At 57.3% G+C, this 19,239-nt stretch overlaps 1 protein-coding gene across 6 annotated transcripts in view; it reads left to right on the top strand.

The window, feature by feature from the left end:
* Positions 1 to 19,239, top strand: part of PSD4 (pleckstrin and Sec7 domain containing 4) — a 34,820-nt gene that overhangs the window by 2,701 nt on the left and 12,880 nt on the right. The window contains exons 1-5 of one of the 6 annotated variants that reach the window (XM_045808908.2): positions 8,682 to 8,728; positions 8,942 to 8,988; positions 16,201 to 17,280; positions 18,408 to 18,533; positions 18,823 to 18,901. In XM_045808908.2, the coding sequence (XP_045664864.2) occupies positions 16,309 to 17,280; positions 18,408 to 18,533; positions 18,823 to 18,901 (1,177 nt within the window). In that variant the 5' untranslated portion in view covers positions 8,682 to 8,728; positions 8,942 to 8,988; positions 16,201 to 16,308. Of the gene's footprint in view, positions 1 to 8,681; positions 8,729 to 8,754; positions 8,989 to 15,393; positions 15,602 to 16,200; positions 17,281 to 18,407; positions 18,534 to 18,822; positions 18,902 to 19,239 lie in introns of those variants that run through there. The other 5 variants (XM_045808909.2, XM_045808911.2, XM_045808906.2 and 2 more) reach the window with 5 other exon arrangements.

The raw sequence follows: 19,239 nt of genomic DNA, 5'->3' as shown, positions 1-19,239 counted from the left end.
CTTTCCCCGTCCTGTGCTCTCAATTCCCTCTTCAGAGGCAGTTTCTAGAGACTATTTCCAAAGAGAAAGGTTCTGTTTGCTAAGGAGCATACATATAATATGTATCATATAGAATATAATACTCAGTTCTGTACTTCTTCTAATTATTATTTTACTTAAAGTACGTACTCTGATTCAGGACATGTCGACGTACTTCATCCTTTTTAAATAACTGTGTAGTGTCTCCCTGAGCGGAGGCACCGTATTTATCCCGCCAGTCCTCTGTGGGCTTCGGGGTGGTTCTCCGCATTGCTGTGTGTGTGTTTGCTGTGACTGACAGCAATGTGTTAAGCATACGGGTGCCCACACACCTACTCACCTCTGTCGCTATTTCAGCGGGAGAAATTCCTGAACGCAGAATTGATTTAAACGCCGCGAATATTTTAGACGTCGGTGGCTGCTGCCGGCCGGCCTTCCAGAGCCTCCGTGTGACCTGGTGCTTCTGAGTTTCCCCGCGGCTCCCCCAGCTCGGTGGCTTCTGAACCTTCTGCTCTTGCCAGCGTGACAGATACAAACAATCGGCCCCACGCTGTAGTTTTCATGCATATTTCCGGAGAGCGCTGTTAGGAGCCTCACACGTGCTCTTTGTCTTTCTCTGTGGACTGTTCCCGTCCTTGGCCTCGGGTTTAAATTGGATTTTCGTCTTGTTGTTGTGATTGAATTATCAGGGGTCTTATTAGGATTTCTTCTTCACCCCTCAAATCTAGTCCCCCTGACTGCCCCCTCCCCAGCTCCCCCTACCCTGCTTGTGAGCCCCAGCCACTCTGATCAATTTCTGGTAGGTCTCTCCCGGGATCGGGTGTGTTCTAGAGAAATAGATGATGTTGATTTACGCGTGCGTGTATGTTACACCTACATAAATTGTATTGTGCTACAAATCACGCTCGTCTTACGTTTTAAACCTGATGCTGTTTTTTAAAAAGATGGATCTGACTGCTGTGTTGAGCCCTGGGTTCGTCGCTCCCGTTCTCGCCCCGCGCCCCCTAAGCTGGGATTATGGAATTCTCCTAACAGTTGATTCTGAGTGGCTTGGTCTACGAAGATTGTTTGGAGAAATGGTGTTATGGGGATAGGCTCGGAGGACGAGGAGGATTTGAGAGACGCAGAGGAGAGTGGGGAGAGGAACAGAAATGACCCAGGGCACGGTGTGAGGACACACCAGTGTGCCCAAGTACCAGGAACGTTGCGGCCCCTAGACTTCCCTAGACTTCACGGTCGTGCTGCAAGGTGTGGATGCGTGGTCCTGGGAGAGGCTGGGGGTCTCACATGCCAGTGTTGGGCCTTCCCTGATGGCAGCATGGGTGAGGCAGGGGATGGGAGTCAGGAGGAAGTATTTTCAGGGGCAGGAGGGATTCCCCCGGTGAACTGGGGCCTTCTGCCCGCGTGCACCTGAGGGCCAGGAGGTCCCTGCCGTGCTCCTGGTGGGGAGGGTGTCTCTGGATGAGGGTGGAGCTGTGGCACCTGCAGGGAAGGGAGAAGCTGCAGGACGGGGCACCGGGGTCAGGAAGGGTCTGGGCTGGCGTCAAGGCTGTTAACCTGGGAGACTGGGCGGATGTGACGCGCAGACAGGACCCAGGAGGGGCGGGCCTGGGCACGTGGACGGGAAGGCGTGTTCACGGGCACATGGACATGCTACGGGGCATGCTAGTAAACCTAAGACCTGCTCACCCACCAGAGGATCCCTGCTGGCGGTTAGGACCCCGGGCTTCAGCGAGCAGGTGGGAGATGAGCCTGTGGGGCGAGGGAGGTCACTCCGGGAGAGAGTGTAGGGCAAGAGCGGCCCAGGCAGAGCAGAGCCTGCGGCGGGCAGGGGAGGAGAAGTGGATGGACAGGCTGAGCAGGCCAAGGAGGCTGGGTGCCCTCTGGAACTCTCCCTTTGCTGACTCCATGACCTCAGGGAGGCCTCCTCTCAGCCTGGGAGCCTGGGCAGGGGTGGGGTGCGGGGGCCCTCGCCTTCCTGGTGTCTCCTGGTGCCGCCTTGGAGGAGGCATAGACGTGCAGAGACAGACAGGAGGGAGAGGGCCTCGGGCAGCTCAGGCATGCGGGCTCTCTTCCCAGGGATGAGCTCTGAGGCCCCAGTGCTGTGTCCGCTGGAAGCTGCCACCCCAGGCCACCCCCTGTCCCTGCGGGCGACTGTGGCTAGAGCATGGATCTGCTCCTGCTGGCACAGAGAGGGCACTAAGAGGCCCAGGGCTTTGCTGCTATGGGCAGGGTTAAGCCTGGGCACCCCCAGGAAGTCCGGGTGCTTTCAGGTGGCCCCAGGAAATGCCTTGCTCTCAGTGCGTCTTCCTCCTCCACTCGGTCAGAGCATACCTGTCCTCGGTTTCACATAATGCCAGAGCCTTGCATTCCTGCTCGTGGTAAGCCTGAATTTCCGCTCAGCACTGAATGACTGATCAAGGCTAATTAGCATTATCATATATAACTCCTAGTTCTTTCTTCCAAGTAGATGCTCGGAAGGTTAGAGCACCGTGCACTGTGTCTACTCATGTACTAAGTATCTGGTCATGATTTTTGACAGAAGAGTTTTCCACCTGTACAATTTTATTTCATATTTTTCCTTGACGACGCACAATTTGAAAATAAAGTAGCCACTATTTACTTCCACGGGGTCCTAAGAAATAACATCTATGAAAGCACGGGTTTGTTGCATTGGTTATATTTTTTGAATGCATATTCGAATAAATACTCCACTATTGAAAATATTCATTATGTGTGCCACGTCCCTCCTTAGGCCAACACAGGCTCAGAGTCATGGAGTCCTGGAGCAGGTAGTCTTTGCCACGGAGGAGAGGGGAAAAGAGCTTTTCCTCCACCCTCTTAGATTCAGTCACTGAGCCAGGCAAATTCGACTGACGGAAAGCAGAGTACAGTAGAAAGAAGTTTCCTGACAGGCGCCTGAGAGCCAACCAGAGAAGCAGCTGGCTTGTGAAGTGGTTAAAAGCGAATCTACCTAACTCCATGAGGGATGGGGGCAGGAAAGACAAATGGGCTTTTTAGAACAGACGGGAGATGACGGAGTTTGTGATAGCATGTGTCTCTGTGGTACGGGTGGCCTTTCAGTGCGCCCCGGGCCATCATCTTTCCTAGAGAAGGGATTTGGGATAGTTTTTATTTGGTCTTCTGGGAGTAGCTCCGCCCTGAGGAAGGAATTATGTCACCCTTATTTCCCAGAAGTTGCTGCTTTCAGTCGGATGAGGGAAGCTCGGAGAAGACTTTTTGCACCTGTCCGATCTCAAAAGTCTTTACCTTGAAATCGTCTTCATAGCAACTCTGGAATTCCAGGCAGGTCCGCACACCACCAGCAGAGAGGTCACCCTGGCAGCCACTTGAGGGGTGGTGACAGTGAGGGGTCGAAAACAGTGAACTCCGTTGCAGGCCCTCCCCGTGGCTTGCTGGCTCCCCGCCTCCACCGGAAAGGAGGACGAGGTTGGCAGAGACCGTCCCAGTCTTTAAAGTGAGCAGAAATAGTCAATCATTATTTAATTCAACATACTAATTTCCTAGTACCTTTATTATTTTTGCTGATGAGAAAACATAATACATATTTATTTTTTAAAATTGGATACATGCCCTAAAGAGCATGAAGAACTTGAAATCCTGTGTACTGCCAGGACACAGCCACCAAACCGATGCTTCGGTATTTTGTTGCCTACTACACAAACCAGGTTTTAAAAATCGAGATCGTAATGAATATGGAATTGGTGTTCTTAGTAATACGCCATGAGCGTCTTTCCACTGCATTCGACACTGTCTGAAACAGAGAGAGCGGAAGGCGGCTGAGGCTCGCCGTATGGCTACGCCTGTATCGTAAGCTGTGATCCAGTTCCCGGTTGCGGGTGTGGAGGTTGTGAGCAATGCTGCCGCTGGAACCGTGCGCTCCCAGGCTTCCGCACATGCTGGCGAGCATCTGTTGGCTGCCAAGGGGCTTGGAGACGGAGGTGCGTGGCTAGAATCCTGCCCACGGCCTCCCTAAGGAGGGCAGCCCTGTGATGAGGGGCTGCGGACAAGCTGCCAGGCTACAAACACATGGAGTTGGGAGGGAGCAGTTCCAGAAGGGGAGCCTTGGCAGACATAGTCCGGGGCCAGGGAGCTGTGGCCGGGGCCTCCGGACCTGCGGGGTCGGACCAGCTTCCCAGCGTGACCGTGCCTACCACGGAATTGGGCAACCAAGTGCAAGAGGTGGAAGCTTGTCATTCACTGTCGTCATGGTCACGTCCTGCCCCGCTCCAGGAAACCAGGGGCCGCACCGGGGCCACACGGGTGTTGTGTGGTTGGCGGTGGTGTTGCCGCTGGACTGGGCTCCCTTTCCTCATGGCCCTGCCTCTGAGAGACTTCTCCCTCCCATTCTAGGACTACAGGCATCAGGGACGGAAGCCCTTAGCACCCCTGCCGCCCCTTCCAGCCCCCAGCTCTGGCTCAGATCCCCAGGGGGCACGTGGGCCAGTGCAGCCATGACCATCTAACCTGGCGAGGAATGTTTAGGGAGGCAGGTGTCCTCCTGTCTGTCCTCCCTGAGGCCCCAGGCTTGTGGAGGCTAGAGAGCTGGGGGGAAGTAGGGCCTTTTCTGGAGGAAGGAGCAAGTGGCTGCCTTCCCCCCAGGCCTCCCTAAAGGACAGAAGTTTGTCATTCAGGCACATAAGAGCCCACTGAGGTGCTTCTGGCTTCGGCTCTCACGCTGCCCAGTGGCTGGTGCCCCTGGAAGGACTGTAGTGAGCCGCGTCGGCCCAGGAGTTTCTAGAAGTTCAAATTGGGAGATATGGTTCAGGCTATGCTGTCAGTAGTGCTGCTCGCTTGGGGAGAAGGCCTCCTCCTTCCCATCAGCAGGGTGCAGGGGACAACGGGGTAGAGCAGAAAGTGGATTCACTTGGGTTTGGCAGTCCTGGGCTCAGAGCAACTGCTCAGACCCTCTGTCTCTCCATCTGTTCAGCAGCACGGGGCTAATAACACCCCATTCCCGCCCCAGCCTCGTGAGCACTGGAGATGCTGCTTGTAAAGGGCCTGGTCAATGTCAGCACGGGGGGCCCGCGGTGAAGGGCAGGTATGAGTCAGGTGCCCCTTCCCTTCCCTGCCACCTCCCTCCTCTCATGCCTCCGCCTCTCAGGAGGACAGACTGGGTGCTGGAGTCCCCAGAGCCCCTCTCCTGAAAGGTGGGCCCCCTTCCCTCTTCTGTGCGCAGCTTGTCAGCTGCCACCTCCCTACCTGTGCTGAGCGGCTTCCTCTGCGGGCAAACAGGAAGTGACTTACCTCGAAGGAGGCAGGAAGGGGCTGCCTGGCAAGGCTGCGTGCCCAGGGGCTGTGGTCAGGTCAGGAGGCTGGGCGTCCTCTGGGCCCTGGGGAGGGGATGGTGGGCTGGGCACGGAGGAGGTGGCAGATCAAAGCTCGAGCTCGCAGGGCTCTGGGTCAGGAGCCAGTTTCCTTCCACCTGCCCTCATCCAAGCCCCACAGCCACTGAGCCGGGGCCCTCCTTGCCTGTATCCAGGGATCCCCCCTCCAGAGTCTTAGTCCCAGCAACCCTGGGAAGGAGCGGAGAGCTCTGGGAGATGGACAAGAGCGGGCGGCCACTACAGTCACGGAGTCTGTTCTCGGAGATGGCTGTGAGTGGGAACACCCCCACAGGGCCAAACACGCACCCCATGTGCATACACACAAGCCCCACTGCCTGGGGGGAGAGGGAGGGGCAGACTCCGCGGCCCGGGGTGTTGTCCCGAAGCGATCAAGGAGGAGACGATGAGTAACGTTGGCCCATTCATTCATCAAGGGGCTATGGGCACTTAGGAGCCAGGCCTCTGCTATGCAGCCTCGGAGCTCCACAGGGGAATGGGCCAGGCCTTGCCCTTGAGAAGGTCACATTGCAGGGAGCATGTGGACTCATAAATACACGGAGGAGACAGGTCACTGGCACCCCGCCTGACCAGCAGCGTGGCTGTCACGGGAGCTGCTCGTGCCAGGATCACTGAGGTGGCATTGAGGCCAGACTGCAGGGGGCAGACCCGGAGTCGGGGTCTGGGAGGTCGACCCCAGGTCCTCACCTCATCAGTCCTCCCCTCGTGGCCACCTGGCTTCGGCCCCCCTCGTGCCCCTTGCTCCCCACACCCCTGCTCGTCCACGACCTCTGTGGGGCCACATTCGATGGCCACTTTGCACCTTATCTTCCTAGCCTTTCTAGTAGCATTGACATAGCTGACCACTTCCTCCTTCTGAAGTTATCTCCTCCTCTTGTCTTCTGTGATGACACCCTCTCCATGTTTCTGTCCCCTCCTCGGCACCCCTTCTCACTCTGCTTTGCAGACTTATCCCTAGGAGTCTCCATTGGGCCCCGGAGTAGCCCCCACGCTGCTCACGCACGCTCACTTCTGCGGCCTGGCCCTCCCATAACCTCCAGGCCTGGTTTCAGGTGCCTGCTTAAGTTTCACAGGTACCTCAAACCTTTAAAAAGCAAGCTCCTGGATTTTCTCTCCTAAGCCTCATCTCCCCCATGCTGCCATTTCTGCGAATGCCATTTGTACCCATCCGGTTGCTCCAGTCAGGAATCTGGAACTTGCCCCTGACGTGTCCGTCCTCTTCACACCTTGCATCTGCTTAAGCAGCTGGTGCACCCGCTCAGCCCAGCGTGTATCCCAAGTCCTCAGCCTCCCCTGCTCTGCCCTTTCTGCACCCCTCCCAGCCTGCCTCTCCCGGACCGCGGAGCCCCCAGCTGTTCTCCCTGCTCTCAGTGAGCCCTTGACTGTCTGTTGTCCATATAGCAGCGGTGATCTTACAAACCAACATGGCAATGCTCCCTGACCTGTCCTTTCCCTGCTTGGCGTGCACGCTGGCTGACCACTGGGGACCCCCTAGTGTCTGGTCCTGTCACTCCCACCTTGTCTTCTCCCACTGACCCCTGAACCAGCTGACCAGCCACACTGGCTTGCTTTCTGAACCCTTAACTCCTGGAGAACTTTCCAGTCTCAGGCAAGGAATTAGACATGCTGGCTCCCCTTCACCAGGGTATAAAGGTTCCTGTAGGAGCCTTTGCTTGGTCTCCTGCCGCCGACCCTCCGTGCTCCCCACCCCGTCCTTCCCCAGCATCCATCCCAGTTTACAATCAGATGTTGATTACTTAGGCCACTTGTTTCTTTTCTGCCTCTGTCACTAGATTGGACGCTCCCTGGGGACAGATGTTCTGTGTTTTATTCCTGAGGGGTCAGCAGTTTCTCACATAAGGACTGCAGGAGGAGTGGGCTGGCCAGTCTGGGCCACGTTCCAGAGAGGCCCTGGGAGGCCAGAGGCCTTGGGGGGGGGAGGTTTGTATTCAGGCTGAGGGGACTTTGGGCTTCTGGCACACACAGCTGGGCACAGTTCTGTCAAATCCCAAATAGAGAGGAAGGGGCAGCCTGGGGGACGTGAGGAACCAGGTTAGCAGTGCGCTGAGTCTGAGGCCCTCGGGAGAGAAGCCTGCCCTCCCACATGCCAGCCCCGAGCGTGAACAGTGGAGGGCCCCATCGGATGGGATTGTAAAAATTACAACTGCAGCTGACAAAGTGTTCTGTATAGTGTGTCCTATGGTCTTACCTCCCATCTTAATAGTGACCCAGAGGTCCAGGTTTGAACTGAGATTCTCGGCCTCCCACAAATGTGGCCACTGCAGCAGGGCCCCTTTCCAACCTCCGACCCCTGCCATTCCTGCCTCTCCTCTCCCTTCTCTACCTTGTACCACGTGTGCACGCAGGGGGCAACCTGACTACAGGTGCAAGCCCCGTCCGCCCCCTCCCTGTCTCTCGGGCCGCACAGAGCAGTGATGCAGTGCCTACGGCTGGCGCATGGACCCAGGAAGCCGAGAATTCCAGGCTCCCGGGTGCTCTGAGTGTGGTGGAGAAGGGCCTGGTAGGCCTGGCCTTGTGGGGGAGGGATGCAGCTGGTAAGGGGTAGAGCTGGAGGTAGGCCCTCTAAACCATGGGCCCAGGTAGCCTCAGTCAGAAGGCACTCTTTCTGAGACTCACAAGTGACAGGGTCTTCTGGGCACTTGGAATTGTGCGGGCTGGAGCTGGGGGCTGGGGCGGGGGCTTTGGAGCCTCTGCAGGGAAAGTGGTGGCAGTTGAGGCTAGAGACGTCGATTGTGCAGAGGGAGAAGAGAACGAGTGTGAGCGTGGCTCCCCACCAGCCTCTGTCTCACACTTGTGGACGCCCGGGACCTGGGACCGGCAGACACACGTTGGGAATTCAGCAGTGGGGAATGGATGACAAGTTGGCTCTTGTGGTCAGACACTCTGAGTTCTAACCTCCGCTGTGTGACCCCAGGCAGTGGCGTAACCTCTCTGAGCCTGCCTCCAGTCTGTAATGGATATAGCAGTGCTTCATCGAGTAGCTGAGAGGGGTGGCTGAGGTGCTACTGGGGGACACTTTGTAATGCAAGACCACTGTATCCGGCACTGCTGTTACCTACATGAGAAGAAGCCACGCCGAGTTCCCCATATCATTTATGAGAAACAAAAAGAAAATCTGCCAGGCCCAGGGCCCTCCCCTGTCCCCCGGGTGCCTGGCAGCGAGGGACCGCCAGCTGGGGCGAGATGAGAACCTGGTGACAGAACCACAGGGAGGAAGGGGGTGGGGCCTGTCCACAGCCCAGGGCACAGCACCTTCCCCTTTCTCTCCCGGGCCCTTGACTGGGGACAAGGGCGTCGGCACTTCTCTCTGGGCCTCGCGCAGGGTAGGGGCCTCCAGGCAGCGGGGGGCCTGGGGAAGGGGCCGGAGGCAGTGGGCCTGGGAATGGAGGCGCTCGTCTTGTGGGCAGGAAGTGTGAGGTGGCGAGCAGCTCAGGAGCCCTGGGGAGGCCGCGGGGTGGGAGGGGTGAGCGTGCGGTGGTGAGGGGAGCGGAAGTCGGAAGCACCGACAGCCACATTCTCCATTCACGGGTGGACAGACCTTGCATCGGGAAGGCCCGCTTACCGTTTCCCGGGTCCTTTGGAGGTGAGCAAGGTGGGCCTGGGCGGGGGGCGGCGGCTGGGAGGGAGCTGGGGGGAGCTGGGGATGCGAGAGTCCCATGTGGGCCCTTGTGGCAGCTGCTGGGGCAGGTGGACAGGAAGGAGGGCTCCGGGGGCCACTGCGTGCGCACCTTCTGTGAGCCTGGCAGGCCTGCAGCCCTCACCTTGTCTTCCTTCTCTCTGTCCCCCTCCTCCCTCAACCCACCGCTGCCAATCTGGCCCCCACTTACCCTGGCCTCTCCAGAGCCGCTGGGGGTCTGCAGTTATGAAGGGAGAAGGGGCAGAGGCAGGAGCCCCTTCCTGAACCTCCTGTGGGCCTCCCCGGGTCCCCGGTGACGACGGTGGCCGGGTACCCAGTGGGGGCTTTTGTGGCCAGAGGCCCCCAGGGAGCCTTGCAGAGGCTGGAGAGAAGGAAGCCAGACAGGCCTGCGCTTTGGGGCGGGGGCAGCTTTGGGTGCCGTCACTGCAGGAGTCCAGACACAGAATCCACCATTAGGGGGCTCCCAGCTCTACCTCGGCTTTCGGGCCGCACCCCGCGAGGCTGGGCTGGTGCTGGGGACCCCCGTGGCTGGCTTGCCAGGGCAGCCTAGGTTGAGACCCATTGACCTGATGTGCGACGGCCATCATTCCATTTGCAGAAGCCTCCCTGTCTGGGACACTGAGGCCTTCGGCTCGTAACTGTCATTCTCGCGGTTGATGGGGTCTCCCGGAGGGAAGGTCCTCCCAGGGCCTAAGATCCTATGGTTGGTGTCCCTTCTCTGCTAAAAAGGCAGGGGAGGGTCACCTGTCATCAGCAGATAATAAATACCCCTCCGGCCTGTTGAACCTTAGCCAGAGGAAGGAACGTGCCTCAGGAGGGCCTGTCTCCCCAGCCTCCTGGGGCTTCCAAACGTCCCAGAACTGCTGCTTTCTACAGATAACGAGCCACCCAGCACAGGCCTTAGAACCTGGGCTGCTGGGCTCTTTGGGGAAGGAGGGGGAGACCCCAGAAGGGGGAAGAGTGGTCCAGCCTGGCCCTGAGCCGTCCTCGGGGTCCTTGTCCTTCCCAGGGGGCATTTGCTCTAGAGACACATTGGTGCTCTGCCCCCATTCTTTCCGTACCCCCACATCTCTGCCCCATCCTCTCTGCCCCATCTTCTCTGTACCCCATCCTCTCTGCACCCCCATTCTCTCTTCCCTCTCTGTTCTCCCTCTCCGCCTGAGCCCCAGCTGACCCCTCCCCCCAGGGTCCTCAGCACCACTCCCCCCCCGCCCCCGCCCGCCGTGCACACTCGCATGAAGACTCCTGTGTGGGCAGGATGTGGGGCCGCCCCTAGGCCTGTCTCTCATGGCGCTCTGGCCCAGGTTCAGGCAGGAGCATCGGTCTTGCAACTCCAGATAAGGAACTTTTCTACTCCTCTGCCGGCCGGGATGGCATCCCGAACCTCCCAAGGGCTGTGTGGGGACAGGCCACCTCCTAAATCCCTGGACGGGCCGGGAGCCTTCGCTTTTTCCATAGGAAGGAACAATTTCCAGGGCAAAAGGCAGGACTGTCTGCTGAGTCTGGAAGCTTGAAGGGAGTGAGGGACAGAGACAGGTCGCTCCGGGAGGAGGCTGAGTGCTGAGGGAGCCCACGGGGAGGGTGTTTGTGTGCTTGTTTGTTTTGGCTTCTCGAAATGACCAGCAAAGGATCAAAGTTAAACTGAGCACAACGTGCTATTTCTGAGAACCCAGCAGGGGCCAGGCCAGCAGCAGCTCTCAGACCCGTCCTGCTCTATCCCAAATCTGGAGCATAGCTTCACTCCATCTGATTTCTTTATTTTATAGATAAGGAACTAGGTGAAGTTTTTGGCCAGAGTCACAGAGCTCGTCAGTTGTAGTGAGGACTTGAGTCTCGTCTGTGGGCCTCCAGACATAGGGGGTCTGCAGACATTCAAGGCTGCCCCTTCCCCCCCTCAGGGCAGGCTCTTCCCCAGCCTCCTGCGGCCTCCCTGCATTTCCGAGTACAGGCTGTGTACCCAAGCAGCAAGCAGAGGGGATGAAAAGCAAACCCACTCTCAAAAAGTACAATCCAGGAGCCAACTGGTCTCCTTGCCCCCAAGATCAAGACAAAGTTGCATTGAAGCCCAGGGCAAGGTCGGGTAGGGGTGGAGGGACTTAGGCCCCCTTGATCCCCCAGCAATCAGATTCTGCGTCCTGTACTCCCATCAGCCAGGCCCTGCTTAGCCCCTGCAGTGTTCTCCACTAAGGCAAAGAGGGGGCGCCTCCCCCCCTCTTCTCCCTCCCCCCAGCCTCAGTTCCTTCCCATTCCTTCCTCTCACTGTCTCTGGAGCTCGGAGCATTTTGTTGGATTGCATAGAGTCATTCCACTTCTCCCAGAACTTATCCTTCCACTCCCCAAACCATCGAAAGGCCACTTTATTTTGGAGGTGAACAAAACCCACCTTATGAGGCATGTGGCAGACTTTCTTCCTCACCTGTTCTGGTTAGGATACCCGAGACAAGCCATTTCAACAGAGACTTCACTGAACACCAGGGCTGCAAAAAAAGTAAACCAAGAAAATTCTAGGTGCAGGAGACCTGGGTCTTTGGTCCACAGTTCCTGGCCCACTTCTGCCTAAGAGGTGCCATCCTTCCTCCAGGAAACAGAAGCCTGTGCTCCACCCTTGACCCTTGCCATGTCAGGCTGCCCCCACCCAGGTGGCTGGTGGGGCTGCCTTGATGGCCACAGGAATGACCTTACCCTTCAGTTCATCCTCCCCTTTCAATCAGGGAGGAGCAATTAAAAAAGGAGGAGAAAAAGAGGGAGGGGAGAAGGGAGAGAGAAAGAGAGGAAGAAAGGGGGCAGAGGAGGAGAGACACTTCTTAAACTCTCAGTGACAGTGGCCTTGCACAGGCAGACAGCACAAACAAGGTGACTGAATGGGTCTTCCTCACGTCTCTACCTCTCTATCCAGCAGCTGCCTGGGAGCCAGGACCCATACGAACATTTTGGCCCCTCACCTGGCAGGACCCTTCCTCTGGGAAAGCTCTGCCCCAAGGGCACTGGGCTTCCTGGGAGGAAGAAAGATGTGATTGTTTCATGAGTAGACTGCCCTTGGGAGGAAGTTTTAAAGTCAAAATGATGCTAAATCTCCTCCAAGCCTCAGTCTCCCCAGTCCTCTAGTAAGGTTGTTGAGGAGGATCCATCCCTTACACCCACTCATCCATCCATCCATCCATCCATCCATCCCTCCATCCTCCCTTTTATCCATCTATCCAACCATCCATCCATCCATCCATCCATCCATCCATCCATCCATCCATCCATCCATCCATTTGTCCATCCATCCCTCCCATCCATCTGCCCATCCATCCATCCATCCATCCATCCATCCATCCATCCATCATCCCTCCCATTCATCCATCCATCCATCCATCCATCCATCCATCCATCCATCCATCTATATGTCAGTCCATCCATTCATCTATCCTTCCCTTCTATCTGTCCCTTCTGTCCATCCATCCATCCATCCACCCATCCATCCATCCATCTTCTCATTTCCACAAACATTTTTGGAGTACCACTTCCAAGTCAAGCAGGCACTGTGCTGGACAGTGGGAAAACAGATGAATACAAGAGACTCTCTGCTTCACAAGTAATTCATGCTTCATTACATTCATGAAGGCCCAAGGGAATTGATTTATGGGTGGGGAGACAGAGTGATACTTAAGAGAGCCACAGACCTGGATGCAGACCCCAGCTCCCCTGCTTACTAGCTGAGCTCCCTGGGTACATTTCTGATACTCTCTGAGCCTTAGCTTTCTTTTTAGTAGGGAGGAAATGTTACCACTTGTCTCATTTGTGGGGTGAACGTCAAGACCCACAGATGAGCTCATGGTTGTAAAGCACCGAGCAGGATGATGGGTGCGGTGCGCGGGGCGGTGGGGTGGGGGGGCTTGGGACGCTCTTTTCACCTCCCCCATGGGGTAAGATTGTCAGATAAAATGCAGAATTCCCAGTTAAGTTTGAATTTCAGTTAAACAGAGTAAATTTTTAATATAAGTATGTCCCAAATATTGGGCATCCTATATGTTTCTTTGCTAAAGGTGGCAACTCTCCTGTGAAGTTGTGTGCTGCCCATTTGGAACTGCCAGCCTAGAGCCAGGAACACCTCCCAGCAGGCTCTGTAAGCCCAGGTGTCCCGTGGGTGGTCCTGAACTTCTTGAGTCAACACTAACCTTTACCTTTTTAATGAACTTGAACTAAAGTATAACGATACGCACCCCGCCCAGAACTTTGTAGCTGGGAGTGGGTATAACACACGCACTCCACTGATTCAGTCCTTCAGCATGTCCATAATGAGACAGGTGAACAGAAGCGCAAAGAACGTGTCTTCTTGGTGCTTACATTTGGGGAAGGGGATGCAGACAAGAACCGTGTGGGTAAAGCACCAGCAGTCACACCTTGGAATAAATGCTCTGAGACAGAGAGTGAGGGGTGGGGTGTAGCCAGGTTGAGTTTAATTGATTCAGAGTCATGGCCTAGCCAAACCGCACACCTCATCCCCCACCAAATGCTCTGTCTGTCTGCTTCCTCCTTCCATTCCCCAGTCCCCACCCCACCTCCCTCAGGCCCTTCCGACTCCTCGGGCCCCAGAAATCTGCTCTCTCCTTTTTGGTCTCTGGAAAGCTGCTACGGCTTCTCTGAATTTCCCCCTGGAGCCCACTGAGGAATGCCTGGCTTCTTCGGGGAAGGCAAATCCAGTGATCACTGACGCCTAGCGGAGTCATGAACGTCTACCCGTATGGCTCCTTAATTCATATACAGATTTATTTAGAAGTGTGTATTTGCAAAGAGGAATATGTAGGGCTCTTGTCTCATACAAATTGCAGGATGTCCTTTCCATCTCCGCTGCCAGCGTTTCCCATTCCAGTTATTGGCGTTTGAACTTTTCCTATCAAGTGAGGTCACTAATGAGGGTAGGGGGAGTTGATGTCATCCGGGCAAGATGCTCTCATGGCCACAGGGACCTGCTCCCGAGGCTGCCACACACTCACATACAATGGGCGCACGTGTGGAAGAAGGAGCACTGGAGCAGGGGTGTGGGGAGGGGAGCCAGCTAAGCACAAATAGACCAGGTCTTGGCAGGGAGGGAGGGTCAAGGGACATTGGCCTTGGGGTCTGAAAGTGAGCTATAAACAAGGTGCCTCCCTCCACCTCTGTCTTCTGTCTCCTAAATGGAACTGTCTTCCCAGTGTTCCCTGTACCCTGTGGGCTGCTTGCTCGAGAAGGCTGCAGTGGGGGGATCTCCCCTCCCCTCTCACACTGGCCTGGGGAGGGAGGTGTGGATCTGGAGGGGCTGCCCAAGTATAGACCGTGGGTTGTGAGACTCAGTCCTCCCTCCCCCTTGGAAATAGGACTATGGCAGCTCTCACGCAGAGAGGTGGGAGAGTAGAGAACGCATTGCTGCTTGGTGGTGGGGGGGGTAAGGTATTCTGGTATTGCCCCTGGCCCAGCCGAGGACTTAGCGAGCAAAGCATATGCACCCTCAGCCTCTAACTGGGGGCAGGAGTGTGGGGTGGAGACAAAGAACCGAGAAGGAGCAAAGGCTGAGCTAGGAGACCCGTCCGACGAGAGCCGAGGGCCAGACCAGCGCACATCGATTTGATTCAGAGCATCGAATACAAGATTAAAAATAAGGAACAGCCCCACCTTTGGGGAAAGTACGGTCTCCACAGCCACTGCCAGAACTTGGTGGCCCGGAAGGCTGGGCAGGGGCCTTTCCCAGGGACTTCAAGTCCAGGATCGTGAGGCCCGAGTTCAGCAATCACACATTCTTGCTTCAAGGGAGGACTGGGGGAGTGGGGACAAAGAGGGAAAAGTCCAGAAAGGGGCTCTGTTTCTGAAGGGCTTTCAGAAAGAGGCTCTCAGGAAGAACAAGACACTGAAATTCACGGTGGCCCTGTGTCATTTCTGTCAGGTGCCCTCCTGAAAGAGGGCATGGTGCTGAGCCATGTTTCCTAGGTGACCTTAGCAATAGGTTTGGACAGTAGGCCCCCCCACCCGACCCCAGTTTTCTAGCTCTGGGGGTTCCCATTTACTGAGTGTCTGATGCTGGGCCAGTAAGTAGGCAGCAGGTGGTTACAAGGTGGGAGCCGGTGTATGTTTCTTCGTACCTTTCCCCCCAAATCGTTTACTGTAGCTCGCAAGCACGCCCAAGACTTCAGGGTGGAAACATGTGAGGGAAGGCAGTGGGCCAAAGGGAAACCGAAGATATGGTGGGGCCCAGGGTGCGTTTAGTGCCAGGCATCGTGCTGGAAGGGCCCGGGCCCTTCACGCTGCTCTACCTGGGATCCACTACCAGTGGGAAATGGGTCCAGTTAGGGGTTGCATAGTGTCCGTGGGGTCAAACAAGCCCTTGTTCTGCAGAAGGAGGGCCACCCCGAGAGCCATGAGACCTGTCTACAGGCAGAGGATGGAGACGCGCGCTCCCGGAAAATACCTTCAGGTTTCCTCGGCCGCATCCATGTGGTGCTGGAGTGGCCCGTGCACCGGGCAGTAGGAGCAGGGGCGGTGCAGGCCCCCGGGGGCTCGGCCACGAGTCTCCGGCCACTCCCTCTCCTCCTCGTGCAGCTGGGTAGGCCAGGGGGGCTGGGGCTCCACCCGTGGTGGCGGGGGGTGGGGGTAGCTGAGTGTAGCTGAGCAAAGGATGAGGCTCCCAAGCCCTGGGAAGTAGAAATCAGGCAGCCTGCGCCTTCCTCTCCCGGGTGCCCGCTTCTCCTTCAGGGCTCCTCGCCTCCCATCTGTGTCTGCTTGGCTCCCACATACTTTGGTTTATGTGTGTTTTCGGCTTGCCACAGCTTTCGGGCTGTTCTGAGGAATGTCCACCTTCCGTTCCTGCCACCAACCACGTCAGTGTCTCCGTTCTCTGTTCCAAACACCCATGAAAAATATCCAGTTTGTCCCATTTATCTTTTTCAGTGAGGCCACTCGGCCCCCTTCAGCCAACAGATGGGTGCCTTTGGAGCAGGAGCTGCCCTGGGGTGATCCCTTGAGGTTTGGGGCGGACAGCACCCATGGTGCCCCCCGCACCCCTGGCAGGGCTGGGGAGGGCGCACCCCCCTCCGCCGGGGCCGGGGATGCAGCAGGCGCTTGGAAACCTGTCTGCTACACAAGGCGTGTGCCTCCAGGGGCTGTGCGCCCTGCACTAACCCGCATTTGCTTTGGCATTTCCAGGGCAAGTGTGGACTCCCTGCTGCCCCCCGGCCAGAGCTCCCCCTGATCCGCACAATGGGACTGTGAAGGCAGACACTTCTGGGGGCGCCGGAGCAGCTTGCACGCCGGATGATGGGTGACGACAGACTCTCTGAACACCGCAAGCCCATGGAATTTCTCAGCCTCTACTTGGGAGACAACCAGCAGCCTGGCCCAGGAGCGCACCTGACGGAAACGTGCAGCCTTCCCGACCCTCCCGAACCTCATGGGGAACACAGCTGGGCCTCGGAGGCTCCTGAGTCCATGAGGGCAGATGCTCCCGCCAGGGCCTCCGGCATGGAGCCCCTGCACCTGGGGAGTCGCTCTTCCCTGGGGGAGCCCGGGCACAAAGCAGCGCCCCCCGGCTCACCCAGGAACAGCCGTCCGCTGGGGAGCCCGAGGCAGAGCCAGAGCACGTCCACGCAGGTGGTGTTCTGGGCAGGCATCCTGCAGGCCCAGATGTGTGTCCTGGACCTGGAGGAGGAGCTGGAGAAGACAGAGGGGCTCAGGGCCGAGCTGAGGTGCTGCCTCCCCGCGGCCCCTGTGGAGCTCCCCCCTTTCCCCTCCAGCCCCGCGGGCCCCCAGGGCTCAGGCCTCCACCCCAGCTCACTCGTGGAGGAGGCCCCGGGGGGAGACAACGGTGGCCCCGAGGGGGAGAACCAGAACTCCGCGTGGCCGAGGGAGAGAAGGACAGACTCCTCCCCGGAGTGGGGCGCTGAGGAGGAGAGCGTGTTCTTCGACAACCCCCTCTTTTTGGAGAGCCCTCGCTCGGGCACCAGTCCTTCCGGAGCTCGCTTTTCCGGGGAGTTCTCAGACTCCTGCATGGATGTGAGACCTGAGCCCCAGTGTCCCCAGACCCCGGCGCCTCTGCTCCCAGGAGGGGGAGTGCTGTGGGAACTGGACAGCGAGCCAGATTTGGGGGACGGCACTGCTGATGCCAGTGGACACAGCACGCCTCCATTCCCTGTGCCCACCTACAAACCTCACTCCTTCTCGTGGGCCGTGGTGGGGGAGGCCAGCAAGGGGACCCCTGAAGCACCTCCTGACTGGGGGGAGAGTGAGGTAAGCCGAGCCCCGGAGACCAACCCAAGGCGGTGCATAGGGACATGGAAGGAAGGACCTTTCTCTGTGGTCACTGCGCCCAGAACACTCTTTTTAGCTGCCAGGGCCTGTTGGAATTCTGAAGTAATACCGCAGAAAGGCAGGCCCAGTGTGGCCTTCGGAATTATAGGGCATTGTACGAATGCCATGACGTCAACAGAACTTGATGGCAATGAAGTCCTCAGATGTCTCCATCTCACCAGCTCCAGGGGGCTGTGTCTGGACACATTTGGAGAACAAACAGCTCCTCCAATTGCAGTGTGTTCCAGGCCATTCTTAGACTCTACCCCTCCCACCTCCAGGACGTTCCCAACCCTAACGGGGCAGCGTTCAGCCTGTGAGATGACCTCTGCCCCAGGCGGGGAGATATCTGTTTTAAGAGTCTTGTCTTTTCTCGAGAGATTGCAGCGTTTGGTTACTTTGAGTTCACCATCTTTCATTCCCACCCCTCCACCCCCCTGCCCAGGGTCGCTAGATCAGGCCTGCATGACAAGGGCAGAGGTCCTTGATAGCAACTAGGACAAGCTCTGGGGACAAGTGGCGTGAGATGGTAGGGAACAGAGTTTTCCCAGGGAGCCCTCTGCTCAAGAGATAAGGAAACTCGAGATGGCAGAGCGGAGCTGTAACTTTCTAATCTCTCCCAAAGAACAATGCAGAAGAGCTATTAACCAGAGCAGCTCTCCCAGCTGACCCCACGATCACAGGAGCTGCTAGGAGTACTGTCGGAGACCCCCGACCCGAAGGCTGGCGGCTCCGGTGTGGGGCGCTGTGACTCTGTCCCGTGAGAGTGCATTCTCGAGACCTTGTTGCTCTAGGGTCCTTGGGGTCCTCAGGGGGAAGCCTGGGAGCCCCATTCTCACAGCAAGTGGCATTTGCTCCCATCCCAGTGCCTGGGCGCTGTCACCCTCCCTATAACACAGCCCGTCCTTGGGCTGGTACTGCAGACGACGGAGGGAGGAGGATGGGGGCACAGAAGACTAGAAGTCAGTGAGCATGGATGAGGGGCTCCGGAGGCCCTGCGAGGTGCGTTAAAGGCCCTAAGAACAGTTTCCCTCGGGTCAAACCTCTTGCCTCTCCTTCTTTCTAAGACTTCTCTGGGAGACAGTCTTGACCCCGCCCCACCTGCAGCATCCTGTGTGGACAAAGCGTTGGCCTGGGAAACAGGACAAGTCGGATCTGATCCCAGCTCCGCCACACATCCCGTGCAAACTTGGGCAAGTGGCTTCCCCTCTCTCGGCCTCCCCGTCCCCATCTGTATGGAGGAACGTGAGCCCCGGCAAGTCTCGATTCTGGGCATGGGCACCAGCCCTCCTAGGATGCGGTCATCTCTCATCCAGGATTCCTCTTCTGAACTGAGGGTCTAGACTAGACTGGGGCTGTGCTGTCTGGATGGGAAGAGAGCAGGGAGGGAGGGCTCCTGGATACTCAAAGTCATTCTCCCCTCCCCCATTTCCCCTCTCAGTGCCTCCAGGGCTCATGGAGATCCTGTGCCTCTCTCAACAGGCCCTGCCCAGCCCGGAAGGCTGGCAGACAGAAGAGGGTCCTTCCTGGCCCCAGGTGCCTCTGATCTCCCTGGACCGAGGTGAGACCTGTTATGGGCTCTGGGCAATTGGGTGTGGGAGGCTTTGGATCTGGGTGGGGACAGAGATCTCATTGGATCCGTAGATAGCATTAAGAAGTCCCATTGTATCGTGTTGAAGCCACGCCAGGGATGAAATCCTGCTTCTCCTTCCGTGACTTCATTCATGCAATGGGTTTGAAAACGCTCATTTCATAGAATTAATGAAGAAGTGTGCCGAAGACCCAGCATTTCTGATGCCCGGCTCTTAGTGGTTTAGGAAGTCCTGAACCCCTGGGGTTGCCCGGGGACTGGAGTCGTGGGAGCCCTCTGCCCATTGCCTCCTCATGTGGGAGGTCCCT

Source organism: Ursus americanus, chromosome 7, assembly GCF_024610735.1.
Source record: "Ursus americanus isolate L20-20 chromosome 7, mUrsAme1.1.p, whole genome shotgun sequence".
Classification (NCBI taxonomy): Eukaryota; Metazoa; Chordata; class Mammalia; order Carnivora; family Ursidae; genus Ursus; species Ursus americanus.
This window is presented reverse-complemented; position numbering and strand designations above follow the sequence as displayed.